General features: G+C 46.9%; 2 protein-coding genes across 5 annotated transcripts in view; one reads left to right on the top strand and one right to left on the bottom strand.

Annotated features, from left to right (window-relative positions):
* LOC109883291 (protein virilizer homolog) overlaps positions 1-12,105 on the top strand; it is a 37,767-nt gene extending 25,662 nt beyond the window's left edge. For 2 of the 3 annotated variants that reach the window (XM_031836644.1, XM_031836636.1), the window contains exons 16-25: positions 1,127-1,376; positions 2,212-2,429; positions 2,560-2,692; positions 2,845-2,994; positions 3,104-3,258; positions 10,552-10,648; positions 10,728-10,891; positions 10,993-11,342; positions 11,447-11,599; positions 11,746-12,105. In XM_031836644.1, the coding sequence (XP_031692504.1) occupies positions 1,127-1,376; positions 2,212-2,429; positions 2,560-2,692; positions 2,845-2,994; positions 3,104-3,258; positions 10,552-10,648; positions 10,728-10,891; positions 10,993-11,342; positions 11,447-11,599; positions 11,746-11,918 (1,843 nt within the window). In that variant the 3' untranslated portion in view covers positions 11,919-12,105. The remainder of the gene's footprint in view (positions 1-1,126; positions 1,377-2,211; positions 2,430-2,559; positions 2,693-2,844; positions 2,995-3,103; positions 3,259-10,551; positions 10,649-10,727; positions 10,892-10,992; positions 11,343-11,446; positions 11,600-11,745) is intronic. The other variant, XM_031836642.1, reaches the window with a different exon arrangement.
* A 178-nt stretch (positions 12,106-12,283) lies between these two features.
* On the bottom strand, positions 12,284-17,337 carry LOC109880370 (RING finger protein 151-like). 2 transcript variants are annotated; one of them, XM_031836649.1, is made up of 7 exons: positions 17,079-17,337; positions 15,594-15,805; positions 15,215-15,421; positions 14,953-15,092; positions 13,284-13,446; positions 12,992-13,112; positions 12,284-12,911 (listed from the first exon to the last, which is right to left on the bottom strand). In XM_031836649.1, exons 3-7 carry the CDS (start codon positions 15,418-15,420, stop codon positions 12,513-12,515), a joined length of 1,029 nt encoding a protein of 342 aa, XP_031692509.1. In that variant the 5' UTR covers position 15,421; positions 15,594-15,805; positions 17,079-17,337; the 3' UTR covers positions 12,284-12,512. The 2 variants fall into 2 exon arrangements, with proteins under 2 accessions (XP_031692509.1, XP_031692511.1); XM_031836651.1 differs by having other exon boundaries at positions 12,284-12,862.
* Between the last annotated feature and the right edge of the window lie 9 nt (positions 17,338-17,346).

The following is a 17,346-nucleotide window of genomic DNA, read 5'->3' as shown; positions in this document are numbered from 1 at the left end:
TGTGTTTTTGATTTCGGTATGTGTGGTTGTGTTTTTGATTTCGGTATGTGTGGTTGTGTTTTTGATTTTGGCATGTGTGGTTGTGTTTTTGATTTCGGTATGTGTGGTTGTGTTTTTGATTTCGGTATGTGTGGTTGTGTTTTTGATTTCGGTATGTGTGGTTGTGTTTTTGATTTCGGTATGTGTGATTCTGTTTGTGATTTCGGTATGTGTGATTCTGTTTATGATTTCGGTATGTGTGGTTGTGTTTGTGATTTCGGTATTTGTGGTTGTGTTTTTGATTTCGGTATGTGTGGTTGTGTTGTTGATTTCGGTATGTGTTTGTGATTTTGGTATGTGTGGTTGTGTTGCTGATTTCGGTATGTGTTTGTGATTTTGGTATGTGTGGTTGTGTTTTTGATTTCGGTATGTGTGGTTGTGTTTTTGATTTCGGTATGTGTGGCTGTGTTTTTGATATCCGTATGTGTTTTTGATTTCGGTATGTGTTTTTGATTTTGGTATGTGTGATTCTGTTTGTGATTTCGGTATGTGTGGTTGTGTTGTTGATTTCGGTATGTGTTTGTGATTTTGGTATGTGTGGTTGTGTTTGTGATTTCGGTATGTGTGGTTGTGTTGTTGATTTCGGTATGTGTGGTTGTGTTGTTGATTTCGGTATGTGTGGTTGTGTTTTTGATTTCGGTATGTGTGGCTGTGTTTTTGATATCCGTATGTGTTTTTGATTTCGGTATGTGTTTTTGATTTTGGTATGTGTGATTCTGTTTGTGATTTCGGTATGTGTGGTTGTGTTGTTGATTTCGGTATGTGTTTGTGATTTTGGTATGTGTGGTTGTGTTTGTGATTTCGGTATGTGTGGTTGTGTTGTTGATTTCGGTATGTGTGGTTGTGTTGTTGATTTCGGTATGTGTGGTTGTGTTGTTGATTTCGGTATGTGTATGTGATTTTGGTATGTGTGGTTGTGTTTGATTTCGGCATGTGTGGTTGTGTTTTTGATTTCGGTATGTGTGGTTGTGTTTTTGATTTTGGTATGTGTGGTTGTGTTTTTGATTTTGGTATGTGTGGTTGTGTTTTGATTTTTGGCATGTGTGGTTGTGTTTGTGATTTCGGTATGTGTGGTTGTGTTTTTCAGTGTTGAGGGTAAGAGTCCGGGTTGGGGGCAGGTCCTGCGTCTCCTCTCTCTATTCGACACCCTGGTTTCCCAGAGAGCCTGTAAGATCGCAACGTTACACCTGCTCTCTGGCTCCGCCCCTGGAGACGAGCCATTGGCTGATATCTTCCCCCTGCTACTGTCCCTATTGGTTCCCGTTGCTGACCACGCCCTGCCACAACAGCACTGTGCAGAGCTGGTGGGAACTGTCCTGCAGTCACTGTGTGACCAGGTAACACACGAAGCACCTGGTATTGTATGAAGCTAATGCACTTCATCCACTAGCTGTTGTCTTTCCTCCAGCTATAACAATGGAGAGGTATGGGGTGAATTGATGCGTGTTATGTTCATAAACATGTAGGTCTTTGTGGATGCTCTTTAGTCTGAACTATGTGTCAGACTAGCAGGGGGTCGTATATCAGGCTGAGCCAGGTAAGAGGGAGCAGTAGAGGGATAGAGAAAGGTGTTTAACCCCATCAGTCCCAAGACATTGATCTGACTTTCATTTATCTGCATGTCCAGCTGTTATATTTAGTCTCACAATGAAGTGTTTTACCATGTTCTTTTCAGGACAACCAGGGCTACAAGTAGAACACCTAACTATTTCACATAAACAGTTGCATTCATGAGTTTTATTGACAGAGCAAAAACCCGATAGAAATGTAGTTATAAGAATGCTCTAAGTACAGAAATGGTTTGCTCACTGGAAAATGAATATCTAACTAGTCAGTGACAACTGTTCAGAGTTTATAACAGCAACTATGTGAGCTTATCACAGTGTTATAGACACTATGTCCTGGGATTTACTGTGGTCTTCTATGTAGAAGAACCCCTTAGTGTTATAGACACTATGTCCTGGGATTTACTATGGTCTTCTATGTAGAAGAACTTCTAACGACTCTTGTGTAGTTTATGAGCATCAGAGACTAAACATGTTACATGTTTGTATTCCTGACAGTCAGCTTTTGCCAAGCATCTCATATCATTCTGACTCTACAGACGTTTTTATAAATGGTGGGACTCATTGGGTTAACTCTGCTGTGTGTATGTGTGTTTGTGTGTGTTAGGACATCTCTCTGGTGGTGCCCCACCCAGGCGAGGGGTGTGTGTCAGAGGCTGAGCAACTGGCCAATGCCCTGCCAGGACGGGAAATGATCTCATCAGTGTGCGACTCTCTGATGGAGGTTTTGGGGAACGGAGAGAGCAGTGCCGCTCTGCTCCTCACCTGTCTCAGGACACTCATGTTCCTCACAGAACATGACTATGGACTCTACCACCTCAAAGGGTACACACACACTCCTCACTGCCAGGAATTTAGATCAATGCAAGTGTAGCATGTGTATATAGACAATAGTAGTGGTTAAAGCACTGAACCCTGTGGAACACCGAATTCAACTTTAGAGGTGTGTTTTTAGGGCTCTGAAGAAGCACAGTGCCAGTGTGTGTGCTCTGTTGAAGAGACAGGTGTTCTCCTTCAGGAAAGACTCAGCTGAACTCCTCTCTGCTCTGCTGGACTTCCTACGACAGATCCTCAACACTGACCCTCTGGTAAAACCCCAAACAAGTCCATTTCAACATGATCAACCATTATTAACATGATCAACCATTATCCAGTCAACCATTATCTGCCGATGTGAAGGCCGATCCGCCCATATATCATTAATCATTGTCTCTGTCACTTTCTCTCTTCTCATACCCAGAGTTGCTGTGGGGAGGAGAGTGGAGGGGAAGAGTCCGGGCTGGTTCCGCCCCCAAGGTCTGTGGCTCTGACTGGGTCAGAGATGAAGGCTCTGCTGCAGTGGGAGGAGACTGACACACACCCTCTAAACACACTAGAGAAACACATCACGGTACACACACACACACACACACAGTGTGTGTAATGATAGTAATGATTATAAATGCAAGTACAGATCTCCGGTTGGAAGTAGTGGAAGTAACTGTTGTGTGTGTTTGTAGAAGCTGTGCAAGGAGGAGGATTCATTGGAGACCCTGTTGGAGAATGTGATTGGTCTACGGCAGACGCTGGAGAGCACTATGGACACATCTTCTCCCCCTGAGATGGAGCCCACTCTACCCAACCCTGACACGCTATTGGCCCAGTTCAACCACAGGTACCGCCCACTGACACTGTTGGCCCAATAGACACCGTTAAAGCTGCAATATGTAACTTTTTGTGCGAGCTGAACAAATTCACATAGAAATGTGAGTTATAGATCTGTCATTCTCACTGAACGCACGTCTAGAAGCGGTAGGTCTGTTATATGTGCGCTATTTTTATGCTTCCAGTTCTTAAATTTCATTTTTGCATCTTTTACTTTCGGTTTTGCACACCAGCTTCAAACAGCAGAAACAGTCATGGAAGATATATTTCACTTAAGCAATAAGGCCCGAGGGGGTGTGGTATATGTCCAATATCAAATCAAAGTTTATTTATCATGTGCGCCGAATACAACAGGTATAGTAGACCTTACAGTTAAATGCTTGCTTACTTACAGGCTCTAACCAATAGTGGCGAAAAAAATGTGTGTGTATAGGTAAGTAACAGTAGCAAGGCTATATACAGACACCGGTTAGTCAGGCTTATTGAGGTAGTATGTACATGTAGGTATGGTTAAAGTGACTATGCATATATGATGAACAGAGAGTAGCAGTAGCATAAAAAGAGGGGTTGGCGGGTGGTGGGACACAATGCAGATAGCCCGGTTAGCCAATGTGCGGGAGCACTGGTTGGTCGCGTCAATTGAGGTAGTATGTACATGAATGTATAGTTAAAGTGACTATGCATATATGATAAACAGAGTAGCAACAGCATAAAAGAGGGGTTGGGGGGGGCACACAATGCAAATAGTCCGGGTAACCATTTGGTTACCTGTTCAGGAGTCTTATGGCTTGGGGGTAAAAACTGTTGAGAAGCCTTTTTGTCCTCGACTTGGCACTCCGGTACTGCTTGCCATGCGGTAGTAGAGAGAACAGTCTATGACTGGGATGGCTGTGGTTTTTGACAATTTTTGGGGCCTTTGACACCGCCTGGATTTTTTAAATATTTTATTTATTTATTTCACCTTTATTTAACCAGGTAGGCTAGTTGAGAACACCTTTATTTAACCAGGTAGGCTAGTTGAGAACACCTTTATTTAACCAGGTAGGCTAGTTGAGAACACCTTTATTTAACCAGGTAGGCTAGTTGAGAACACCTTTATTTAACCAGGTAGGCTAGTTGAGAACAAGTTCTCATTTACAAATGCGACCTGGCCAAGATAAAGCATAGCAGTGTGAACAGACAGCAACACAGAGTTACACATGGAGTAAACAATAAACAAGTCAATAACACAGGAGAAAAAAAGAAAAAGAAAAAGGGAAAAAAAGAGTCTATATACAATGTGTGCAAAAGGCATGAGGAGGTAGGGGAATAATTACAATTTAGCATATTAACACTGGAGTGATAAATGATCAGATGGTCATGTGCAGGTAGAGATACTGGTGTGCAAAAGAGCAGAAAAGTAAATAAATAAAAACAGTATGGGGATGAGGTAGGTAAATTGGGTGGGCTATTTACCGATGGACTATGTACAGCTGCAGCGATTGGTTAGCTGCTCAGATAGCAGATGTTTAAAGTTGTTGAGGGAGTTAAAAGTCTCCAACTTCTACGATTTTTGCAATTCGTTCCAGTCACAGGCAGCAGAGAACTGGAAGGAAAGGCGGCCAAATGAGGTGTTGGCTTTAGGGATGATCAGTGAGATACACCTGCTGGAGCGCGTGCTACGGGTGGGTGTTGCCATCGTGACCAGTGAACTGAGATAAGGTGGAGCTTTACCTAGCATGGACTTGTAGATGACCTGGAGCCAGTGGGTCTGGCAACAAATATGTAGCGAGGGCCAGCCGACTAGAGCATACAGGTCACAATGGTGGGTGGTATAAGGTGCTTTAGTAACAAAGCGGATGGCACTGTGATAAACTGCATCCAGTTTGCTGAGTAGAGTATTGGAAGCCATTTTGTAGATGACATCGCCGAAGTCAAGGATCGGTAGGATAGTCTGTTTTACCAGGGTAAGTTTGGCGGCGTGAGTGAAGGAGGCTTTTTTTGCGAAATAGAAAGACGACTAGATTTGATTTTGGATTGGCGATGTTTAATATGAGTCTGGAAGGAGAGTTTACAGTCTAGCCAGTCACCTAGGTACTTATAGATGTCCACATGTTCTAGGTCGGAACCATCCAGGGTGGTGATGCTAGTCGGGCGTACGGGTGTAGGCAGCGAATGTTTGAAAAGCATGCATTTGGTTTTTACTAGCGTTTAAGAGCAGTTGGAAGCCACGGAAGGAGTGTTGTATGGCATTGAAGCTCGTTTGGAGGATAGATAGCACAGTGTCCAAGGAAGGGCCAGAAGTAGACAGAATGGTGTCGTCTGCGTAGAGGTGGATCAGGGAATCGCCCGCAGCAAGAGCAACATCATGGATATATACAGAGAAAAGAGTCGGCCCGAGAATTGAACCCTGTGGCACCCCCATAGAGACTGCCAGAGGACCGGACAACATGCCCTCCGATTTGACACACTCTGTCTGCAAAGTAGTTGGAGAACCAGGCAAGGCAGTCATTAGAAAAACCGAGGCTACTGAGTCTGCCGATAAGAATATGGTGATTGACAGAGTCGAAAGCCTTGGCCAGGTCAATGAAGACGGCTGCACAGTACTGTCTTTTATCGATGGTGGTTATGATATCGTTTAGTACCTTGTGCGTGGCTGAGGTGTGACCGGCTCGGAAACCAGATTGCACAGCGGAGAAGGTACGGTGGGATTCGAGATGGTCAGTGATCTGTTTGTTGACTTGGCTTTCGAAGACCTTAGATAGGCAGGGCAGGATGGATATAGGTCTGTAACAATTTGGGTCCAGGGTGTCTCCCCCTTTGAAGAGGGGGATGACCGCGGCAGCTTTCCAGTCCTTGGGGATCTCAGACGATATGAAAGAGAGGTTGAACAGGCTGGTAATAGGGGTTGCGACAATGGTAGCGGATAGTTTCAGAAATAGAGGGTCCAGATTGTCAAGCCCAGCTGATTTGTACGGGTCCAGGTTTTGCAGCTCTTTCAGAACATCTACTATCTGGATTTGGGTAAAGGAGAAGCTGGGGAGGCTTGGGCGAGTAGCTGCGGGGTGGGTGGAGCTGTTGGCCGAGGTTGGAGTAGCCAGGAGGAAGGCATGGCCAGCCGTTGAGATATGCTTGTTGAAGTTTTCGATTATCATGGATTTATCAGTGGTGACCGTGTTACCTAGCCTCAGTGCAGTGGGCAGCTGGGAGGAGATGCTCTTGTTCTCCATGGACTTTACAGTGTCCCAGAGTTAGAGTTACAGGATACAAATTTCTACTTGAAAAAGCTGGCCTTTGCTTTCCTGACTGACTGTATTGGTTCCTGACTTCTCTGAAAATGTTATAGTTGGGTATGGAAATCTCAGAATTTTTGGTGGCCTTCCTAAGCCAGGATTCAGACACAGCAAGGACATCAGGGTTGGCAGAGTGTGCTAAAGCAGTGAGTTAAACAAACTTAGGGAGGAGGCTTCTGATGTTGACATGCATGAAACCAAGGCTTTTTCGATCACAGAAGTCAACAAATGAGGGTGCCTGGGGACATTCAGGGCCTGAGTTTACCTCCACATCACCCGCGGAACAGAGGAGGAGTAGGATGAGGGTGCGGCTAAAGGCTATCAAAACTGGTCGCCTAGAGCGTTGGGGACAAAGAATAAAAGGAGCAGATTTCTGGGCGTGGTAGAATATATTCAGGGCATAATGCGCAGACAGTGGTATGGTGGGGTGCGGGTACAGCGGAGGTAAGCCCAGGCACTGGGTGATGATAAGAGAGGTTGTATCTCTGGACATGCTGGTTGTAATGGGTGAGGTCACTGCATGTGTGGGAGGTGGGACAAAGGAGGTATCAGAGGTATGAAGAGTGGAACTAGGGGGTCCATTGTAAACTAAAACAATGATAACTAACCTGAACAACAGTATACAAGGCATATTGACATTTGAGAGAGACATACAGCGAGGCATAATGTAATCGCAGGTGTTGATTGGGAGAGCTAGCTAAAACAACAGGTGAGACAACAACAGCTAATCAGCTAACAACAGCAGGTAAAATGGCGATGACTAGGCAAAGAGGGTTGGATTAACTACACACAGAGCCTGAGTTCGCGGCTGGGGCCGACAGATAAAAAAATAAATAAACAGAATGGAGTACCGTGATTTAATGGACAGTCCAGCAGGCATCAGCTATGTAGCCAAGTGATCATAGTGTCCAGGGGGCAGCAGTAGATGGAACAGGGGAGCCGCCACTACGCTAGCAACAAGGCATTTAAAGTTAGTAGCCCTGGACTAGTAGGAGCGTCTGCTCCGACGGAGGCCGGATGAAGGCACAGTGGATGGAGTATTCATCGGCAGACCATGGGCGCCGTGTCGACAGAGAATCAAAGCCAAGTTGGCGAAAGAGGTATTGTGGAATTTAGTTTGCTAGCCGGGAGATGTGCCTGGCTCACGGCTAACTGGTGCTAGCTTCGCAGTGGCGTTAGCCACTATATCCAATCGGTAGCAGCGGTGACCCGGTGCCATGGTCCAGAGTTTACAGCAAGGATCCGGTGGAGTTTTGGGCTCTAGCAGTGTATGAGTGGGGTACGGGTGAACAGCTGAGTAGGCCGGGAGGTGGGCCTCAGGGAATAGCTTCGGTACTGGGTGCCACGGTGAGCAAAAGCTAGCTGTGAGCTAGCTAGCTGCAAGCTGTGAGCTAGCTAGTTGCAAGCTAGCTGTGAAGATCAGAAGTAGTGGTACAGGGATTACGGCAGGAATCCGGCATTGTTGTGGAGAGACAGTCCGATATTGGTAGACAAGCGATATTGGTAGACAAGCGAGTATTATCCAGGCTAAAAACAGGGCGGTATCTGTGCAGAGGGTAAAAGCCGCTAGCAGTGGCTAACAATGACTAAATAGCTTGTAGCTAATTAGCTGGTTAGCTTCTGGAGATTCTTGAATGTGTTCTAAAATTGAAAATAATAGCGATTCCGTATCACATTGGGTGAGGTAGGTTACCGGAAGGTATAATCGAATAAAAAAATGTAAAATAGATATATACAAAAAAAATATGAAAAAATACAAAAGTACACAAGAGGACAAAACAAACACGTCTTCACTGCTACACCATCTTGGGGGTCCAAAAAAAAGCAGGCAGCTTTGCCCCAGTGATGGGCCGTACTGGGCCGTACGCACTACCCTCTGAAGTTCCTTGCGGTCGGAGGCCGAGCAATTGCCATACCAGGCAGTGATGCAACCGGTCAGGATGCTCTCGATGTTGCAGCTGTAGAACCTTTTGAGGTTCTCAGGACCCATGCCAAATATTTTTAGTTTCCTGAGGGGGAATAGGCTTTGTCGTGCCCTCTTCACAACTTTTTTGGTGTGTTTGGACCATTCTAGTTTGTTGTTCATGTGGACACCAAGGAACTTGAGGCTCTCAACCTGCTCCACTACAGCCCCGTCGATGAGAATGGGGGCGTGCTCGGTCCTCCTTTTCCTGTAGTCCACAATCATCTCCTTAGTCTTGGTTACGTTGAGGGATAGGTTGTTATTCTGGCAACACCCGGCCAGGTCTCTAACCTCCTCCCTATAGGCTATCTCGTCGTTGTCGGTGATCAGGCCTACCACTGTTTTGTTGTATGCAAACTTAATGATGGTGTTGGGGTTGTGCCTGACCATGTAGAACAGGGAGTACAGGAGGGGACTGAGCACGCACCCCTGGGGAGCTCCAGTGCTGAGGATCAGCATGGCAGATGTGTTGCTACCTACCCTCACCACCTGGGGCGGCCCGTCAGGAAGTCCAGGATCCAATTGCAGAGGGAGCTGTTTAGTCCCAGGTTCCTTAGCTTAGTGATGAGCTTTGAGGGTACTATGGTGTTGAACGCTGAGCTGTAGTCAATGAATAGAATTCTCACATAGGTGTTTCTTTTGTCCAGGTGGGAAAGGGCAGTGTGGAGTGCAATAGAGATTGTATAATCTGTGGATCTGTTTGGGCGGTATGCAAATTGGAGTGGGTCTAGGGTTTCTGGGATAATGGTGCTGATGTGAGACATTACCAGCCTTTCAAAGCACTTCATGGCTACGGATGTGAGTGCTACGGGTCTGTAGTCCATTTAGGCAGGTTGCCTTTGTGTTCTTGGGCACAGGGACTATGTTGGTCTGCTTGAAACATGTTGGTATTACGGACTCAATCAGGGACATGTTGAAAATGTCAGTGAAGACACCTGACAGTTGGTCAGCACATACCCGGAGCACACGTCCTGGTAATCCGTCTGGCCCCGCAGCCTTGTGTATGTTGACCTGTTTTAAGGTCTTACTCACATCGGCTACGGAGAGCATGATCACACAGTCGTCCGGAACAGCTGATGCTCTCATGCATGCCTCAGTGTTGCTTGACTCAAAGCGAGCATAGAAGTGATTTAGCTCATCTGGTAGGTTCGTGACACTGGGCAGCTCGCCGCTGGGCTTCCCTTTGTAGTCTGTAATAGTTTGCAAGCCCTGCCACATCTGACGAGCGTCTGAGCCGGTGTAGTATGATTCAATCTTAGCCCTGTATTGACGCTTTGCCTGTTTGAAGGTTCATCGCAGGGCATAGCGGGATTCCTTGTAAGCTTCCGGGTTAGAGTCTCGCACCTTGAAAGCGGCAGGTCTACCCTTTAGCTCAGTGCGAATGTTGGCTGTAATCCATGGCTTCTGGTTGGGGAATGTTCGTACAGTCACTGCGGGGACGATGTCCTCGATGCACTTATTGATAAAGCCATTGACTGATGTGGTGTATTCCTCAATGTCATCGGAAGAATCCCGGAACATGTTCCAGCCTTTTATAGCAAAACAGTCCTGTAGTTTAGAACGGCTAAGGGCTGTTCTTACGCACGATGCAACACGGACGCAGAGTGCCTGGACACAGCCCTTAGCCGTGGTATATTGGCCATATCACAAACCCCTGTGGTGCCTTATTGCTATTATAAACTGATTACCAACGTAATTAGAGCAGTATAAATAAGTGTTTGTCATATTCTGATGTACTACGGCTGTCAGCCAATCAGCATTCAGGGCTTAAACCACCCAGTTTATAATGCGGTTTAGATCGTACAATGATTCTCTACACTGTACTTGCCTGTTTTGTCACAAACTGAAATTAGGCGAACTATTAGAATTTTAGCAACCAGGAAATGACAGAGCGATTTCTGCATAGTGCACCTTTAACAAAAGTTTTTTTTAATTATGCGCCTGTATGAACTCCAAATCTTTTTGGGGAATTTGGCTTGTCTTGAATGCCCCACTGACATGCTATGGACCCAGTTTTGACCCGAAGCTGTGTGAGTCCTGTTCTGACTGTCTGTGTTCTCTCCTGCAGGACGGTGTTTGTGTTGTCGGAGGTGTTGGATGAGCAGCTGAAGGCTCTGTGGTTCTCCCCCTTCCACACTGACGACATGGAGGCTGAACTAGACATGGTGAGACACCTGTGTGTTGTGTGTGTTGTTTGTGTGTGTGTGTGTGTGTGTGTGTGTGAGTAAACCTCTCTGTCTCTAGGTGAAGGTGGACCTGCTAGGCCTGGCCCAGGAGTGTTGTCCAGAGTTGGACCTGAAGTCAGAGCTGGAACGCTCCTTCCTGTCTGAGCCTTTGTCTCCCAGTCATACCAAAACTAACAAGGGCTTCAGGCTGGGCAAGCACAAACACGAGACCTTCATCACCAGGTACACACACACACACTTTTATCACCTTCAGGTACATAATGTGATTGTATGTGACCCACATGTTAACAAAGATGCCTGTGTCGTCCTCTTCCTCCCTGCAGTGGTAAGTCAGACTACATCGAGCCAGCTAAGAGAGCCCACATGATGGCTGCTCCTCGCGGTCGAGGTAGGGGGGGCTTCGGGGGACAGCCCTTTCGTTCCAACGACATCTTCCGGCAGCGCAAACAGAACACTTCGCGCCCTCCCAGCATGCACGTGGATGACTTTGTGGCGGCGGAGTTTAAAGATGTTGGGACTCCCCTGGGCCTGTTGCCCCCCAAGCGACCCCCTAAGAGCTCCCCCAAACCCCCCACCAGAGGCCTGTTCACTGGGAACAGAGGCAGGGCTGCCTTCCACAGCCAGCAGACACGTTTTTTCACCCCACCGCAGCCTAAAGGAGTGCTGCTGTCTGGTATGTTGACACACACAAACAGATCGCTGTAAACTAACAAGTGGGTCTGTTGTCTTTTTAAAGAAACTTTGACTAACATGTCTTCCCATCCCCCTCCCTTCTAGGTAACTATAATGCCCGCCGTGAGGGTGGGCGAGGTGGCACGTCGTGGAGTGGTCTGTTGCCACCGGTTACCCACAGAGGAACATACAGTGATGCCAGGGGCGGGCAGAGCAACTTCACACGTGGCCCCCTGCCCTCACGCCAGCAGCCTGCAGGTACACACACACACATACTCGTATGCACACGTACATACTGTATAAGCACACACATACATATTCAGAGAACAACATGAATACAAGATAATACATTCATGCACAATTACTGATGGTCACCCTTGTTCTTCTCGCTCCCTCTCTTCCAGGTGCATATCGCCTGGCTCCGCGGGACCGCGCCCCTCGAGGTCGTGGGGGTACAGGCCTATCGTGGCTGAGTCAGGGAGGAGGAGGGGGGAGGGGGTCCCAGGGGGGGAAGTTTAGCAGTGGGGGAGGCAGCGGAGGAGGGAGGGGACGACACGTTCGCTCCTTCACCAGGTAAACAAACCTGGCCAATGACTGCAGCCCGTCACGGCTCTTAACGGACCAATCAGGAATAATGAGTTCATCATCTCCATGGAAACGTGTCCTCTGTGGGATTCTATTGATGATGATGTGTGGAATTTGTTGTATTATGTTTTAGTTATTTTACATTGTTGTTCAGACTCAATAAAGTTCTGTGATTGAGAGCGCTGTCTGGAGTAGTGTGTTAGTGTTCCTCACTGTGGTATGTTAGTATGGATGGATTGATGGTTGGATTGACAGACGTTGTATATGCAATGTAAGAATGAATGATGAGCTGTATATAATTCCAATCCATTAGAGTAGATGGAGTAAGACTATTGTACCTTAAGAGGACCAGAGATCAGAGGTTTCAGCAGACTTTATTTAGGATCTCAGCAGGCTGGAGTTGAAGGAATGTCACAGGTATCTGCCAATCATCAAGGGTGCGTTCAGGGGATGCCCCACCAGATTTTAAAAAATTGTGACGGTTAAATGAAGAAGGAATTGAGGAAGTTAAAGCATTTTCTCTCATTTGTGCCTACTGAACATAACCCAGTACTGAACATAACCCAGTAACATTAGGAATGGCCCCTCAGATGACGGTGACCTCTCTGCTCTTGATGCAGTCGAGGGTAAGCCTGCGGGGGCAGGCCTTGCGTGACCCCTCCCCTGGCAGTGGGGGTGTAGGCGGGTATAAGGCTGGAGTGGGCAAAGCCAAGGGTAGTGATTGGGTAGAAGCCTGTGTTGGCCCCGCCCTCAGCAGGCCCCTGGTTGGGTGTTCCACTTGATGCTGGCTCCTAATTGTCCCGTCTTCTTGATGCAGTCCTCTGAATGGCTCGTCTTTGTTCCGCTGGCCCCTGCATGGCTGCAGGCTCCGGAGCATCTCCAGTAGCTCCCTCTTCTCTAGATCCGCTTCTGCCAGCTCCTGTCTCCGCAGGCGCTCTGCCCCCAAGAGAGCCCGCACATCACACATCACCCTCGACACCTGGCCCTACACACACACACAGGGATGTGTCATAACACACACACAAACACACACATTCCTATAGGTAGTACATATGTGTGTGTCACCTTGAGGTCATCCACCTCGCTCTTCAGCAGAGACTCTTTCTGCACCATGTGTCTCCTCTGAGAGTCCAGCCTCGACTCCATCTCACGCCTCACCTCCTCCACCTTACCCAACATCTCTGCCCTGCAACACACACAAACACACACGTGTCACAATATCCATTGTAGAAAAGCAATGACGTCGCCCCCGAGGTTCTAGAATATTGTAAATATTGGCACAGCTTTGTCAAGAATTTGTTAGGAACGACACAGATATAACTAATATATCTCAATCCATCACCTCAAACACACAAACCTGAGCAGCTCCAATTCTGTTCGTAGCTCCGCAACACAGTTGTGCTGTGATTGGTTTACAGAGAGGGGTGTGTGGCCACAGCCGCTAGGACACGCCCTGCTGCGGAACTCACACTCCAACAGGTGAGACTCTAGACCCCTCCTCTCCACCTGCACCAGACAACCTGGGGAGGTGGAGAGAGGAAAGAGGAGTTAAGGAGAGGGATACAGACAGTAACAGAAAGACGAAGTTAGAGAGCAACACTTGAGACCTACTGAAAGTCTCTCACTGTCTTTCTCACCCCCAACCCCTTCCTCTACCTCACTTCACCTTCCTCTACCTCACTCCACCTTCCTCTACCTCACTCCACCTTCCTCTACCCCACTCCACCTTCCTCTACCCCACTCCACCTTCCTCTACCTCGCTCCACCTTCCTCTACCCCGCTCCGCCTTCCTCTACCCCACTCCGCCTTCCTCTATCCCACTCCGCCTTCCTCTACCCCACTCCGCCTTCCTCTACCTCACTCCACCTTCCTCTACCTCACTCCGCCTTCCTCTACCTCACTCCGCCTTCCTCTACCTCACTCCGCCTTCCTCTACCTCACTCCGCCTTCCTCTACCCCACTCCGCCTTCCTCTACCCCACTCCGCCTTCCTCTACCCCACTCCGCCTTCCTCTACCCCACTCCGCCTTCTTCCACTCCGCCTTCCTCTACCCCACTCCGCCTTCCTCTACCCCACTCCGCCTTCCTCTACCCCACTCCGCCTTCCTCTACCCCACTCCGCCTTCCTCTACCCCACTCCGCCTTCCTCTACCCCACTCCTCCTTCCTCTACCCCACTCCGCCTTCCTCTACCCCACTCCGCCTTCCTCTACCCCACTCCACCTTCCTCTACCCCACTCCACTGCATTGCATGGCACTCAAGCACTCCCCCACTCAGAGAGGCAGTAGCAAAAGGTCAAATGAAGATTGAAGGATGAGAACTTATGTTTTTAATCATGCAAATGAATGAAACACAATCCAATACCACACAAACGCCAACACCCTGATACCTACCGCACTGGTAACATATGTAGTCTCCACCTGCCAACAACAGGTCACAGACACGTGAGAGTTCACCTAATACCACCCCCCCCAATCCATCTGTTGCATTGGCTCTCATCCTCTGGGGGATGTTTCTCATTAAAAATGTAGGTGGGATCCCTCCCTGAGTAGTTGGATGTTTCCCCAATACAGATCTAGGGTCTTTTATTTGCATTTCACCCATAATCGTAAAGGTTGGGATTTGGTTATGGTAAGATGATCCTAGATCTGTACCTAAGAGCAACTGCTACCTGGAGCTAAGGTCATTGTTCATCCCAGTTGGGCTCTGCATGATGTCACCATGACAACTGGTCTACCACCTGCTCCCCTCACACAGGTGTCATATAATTTCTGCTCCGTCTAAACTAAACACACTTCCATGTAATATACTATACATTCCTCTAATACACTTACACACACACACTCTCTCTGTATTGTAATACACTGTAATCAGTGGAGGCTGCTGAGAGGAGGATGGAATGGAGTCAATGAAATGGTATCAACCACATGTTTGTTACCATTCCATTGAATCCATTCCAGGCATTATTATGAGCCGTCCTCCCATCAGCAGCCTCCACTGACTGTAATACACATAGAGCTGTAGTACCTGTGGAGGGGCAGGATATGAAGGTGAATGGACACTCGTCCTCGTGTGTGTGAACTGTCTCCAGGCAGCACACGGCATCACAGCCCTGGCCAGAGTTAACACAACGGATCTGGAGCCTGGACAGGTCATTACGCATGTACCTAACACAGACCAGACCAGCCAGTGGTTGTTAGAATAACCATATTATAGTGTGTGTATGTTTCTGTGTGTATGTGTCTGCGTGGGTGTTTCTGTGTGAGCGTTTCTGTGTGAGCGTGTGTACCTGTGCAGTGGTCTCAGAGTGCTGATGTCCAGTGGAAGTCTGTCCTCAGGGCAGGAGTGGTGGTGTATGAGCCAGGAGCTGATGCAGGCGTCGCAGTAGGCATGTTCACAAGGGGCCTGGAGGGGGCGCTCCAACACATCCCGACACACACAGCACAGAAGCCCCTCGTTCACGTACCCCACAAACCTCTCCAGGTCATAACCCATCCTACAGCACACACAGACACACAGATCCATGCAGAGCAAAAACAGCCAGACACCCATACAGCAGCATACAGCAGTGTTAACTTCCTCCTCAATGTTCCTGGTTCTCTGTTTTTGAGCCCCTATGACTCTCCATTCTACTGGCATTCTATTTTACAGAATACACTGACCCTTACCTGAGACTCTCTATGACTCTCCTTCTCTTCCCTCAGTCCTTTCTTCCTCTTTGGACCTCTCCTCTCTCCACCTCTTCTTCTCTCTCCTGTCTCTGTAGTTTACCCTAGGTGAGGGTTTCTTCTGGCCCCTCCTCTATTTGCTCTCTCAAGTGCCATGTCTCTGTGGTGAAGTCTCCCTAGCAACAGGGATCCTCTGCCCAGGCAGCCAGCAGCTGGACGAGACCGCAGACAGGCAGAGTTACACACACACACACACACGTTAAGAGCAAGTGATGAAAGGAAGACTAGGCCTACTGTAATTCTGATTTATCTATTTGTTTTATTCAGACATTTTGGTGGGATACATCCCTTGGGATGAATCATTATGTTCTACAGGGGGTCCTGATGAAGCAACACACACATTAAAGGCAGTTCCATTCAAACAGGAACATGGTGTATCTACAAACATGTTTTCTCCCTCATCCCTTTCCCTCTCTGTCTCTTTGGATGTGGGATTATCATGGATTACGCTCCCCTCTTCTCTGATTGGATTACAGACTCCATGACAACATCCCCACTGCACTCTTACCCCACATCAGAAATCAAAAAGCAACCCCGAAAGAGTGAGGGAGAGAGAGAGATATTAGAGACACATATTTCCCTCAGATTACACAGACCCACAAAGAATTCAAAAACAAATCCAATTTTGATAAACTCATATCTATTGGGTGAAATACCACAGTGTACCATCACGGCAGCAAGACTTGTGACCTGTTGCCACAAGAAAAGGGCAACCAGTAAAGAACAAACATCATTGTAAATACAACCTGTATTTATGTTTATTTATTTTCCTTTTTATACTTTAACTATTTTCACATCATTACAACACTATATATACATTATATGACATTTGAAACGTCTTCATACTTTTGGAACTTTTGTGTATGTGTAATGTTTACTGTTATTTTTTATTGTTTATTTCACTTTTGTTTATCTATTTCACTTGCTTTGGTAATGTAAGCATATTGGTCCCATGCCAATAAAGCCCTTAAATTGAATTGAAATTGAAATGAGAGAGAGAGACAGATGAGAGAGGGAGATGTCAACCAAACAGGCAATAAACAAAGAGATATCATAGTTATGATGATGAAATCACCACCACATGTCAGCAACACCATAGGATATAAAGCCTAGCTCTCTAGCCTACTACAGCCCACTACTTATACCATTTATACCATGGCCATCGACTATGTGCTTTCAATATGCATTTTTAATATCATGCATTATGATAATATGGAAAATATAAACTCTAGTGTAACTCAATAGCAGTTTATGCATTTCAGTAAAACGTCTGTATTCTGCGATGTTGAATATCAATTCTGCATGCAGCAACCTTCTGACCAGTACCTGCTTTTTGCAATGTGTGGGATTTACCAGAAAGGCTTGCCAGGATGTCATTTATTTGACCATTTATTTGATTTTTATTCTTTAGAGTTGTTTACTTACCACCAGGGCTCAGTGCATGACAGATGACATCTCAATTGGAATCATCATTTAATTCCGCAAACTCCTTCAAATTGACGTGACATTTTATAACACAAATATCCATGCAATCAATATCGATCGGTTTCATAAATGAGTCTGAATGTCCTACTGTAGGGTAGGCAGGCTATTATCGTAAATCGGTTAAATTAATCATGGCATCAACGAGCGAAAATCTGATTATTTATAAATCAAACTGTACACTCGTTTTTACCTACAGGCATGACACCGG

This window comes from Oncorhynchus kisutch, linkage group LG2 (assembly GCF_002021735.2).
Source record: "Oncorhynchus kisutch isolate 150728-3 linkage group LG2, Okis_V2, whole genome shotgun sequence".
NCBI classification, from domain to species: domain Eukaryota; kingdom Metazoa; phylum Chordata; class Actinopteri; order Salmoniformes; family Salmonidae; genus Oncorhynchus; species Oncorhynchus kisutch.
Note: the sequence above shows the minus strand (reverse complement) of the source record. Positions and strands in the feature narration are given on the sequence as shown.

What these genes read in the sequence shown, in the direction of transcription:
- LOC109880370 (XM_031836649.1), bottom strand. Translation starts at nt 15,420, where the DNA reads ATGGGTTATGACCTGGAGAGGTTTGTGGGGTACGTGAACGAGGGGCTT. An exon ending in ACAGAATTGGAGCTGCTCAG is followed by an intron (nt 13,113 to 13,283) that starts GTTTGTGTGTTT and finishes TGTGTGTTGCAG; the next exon opens with GGCAGAGATGTTGGGTAAGG. An exon ending in GCGAGGTGGATGACCTCAAG is followed by an intron (nt 12,912 to 12,991) that starts GTGACACACACA and finishes GTGTGTGTGTAG; the next exon opens with GGCCAGGTGTCGAGGGTGAT.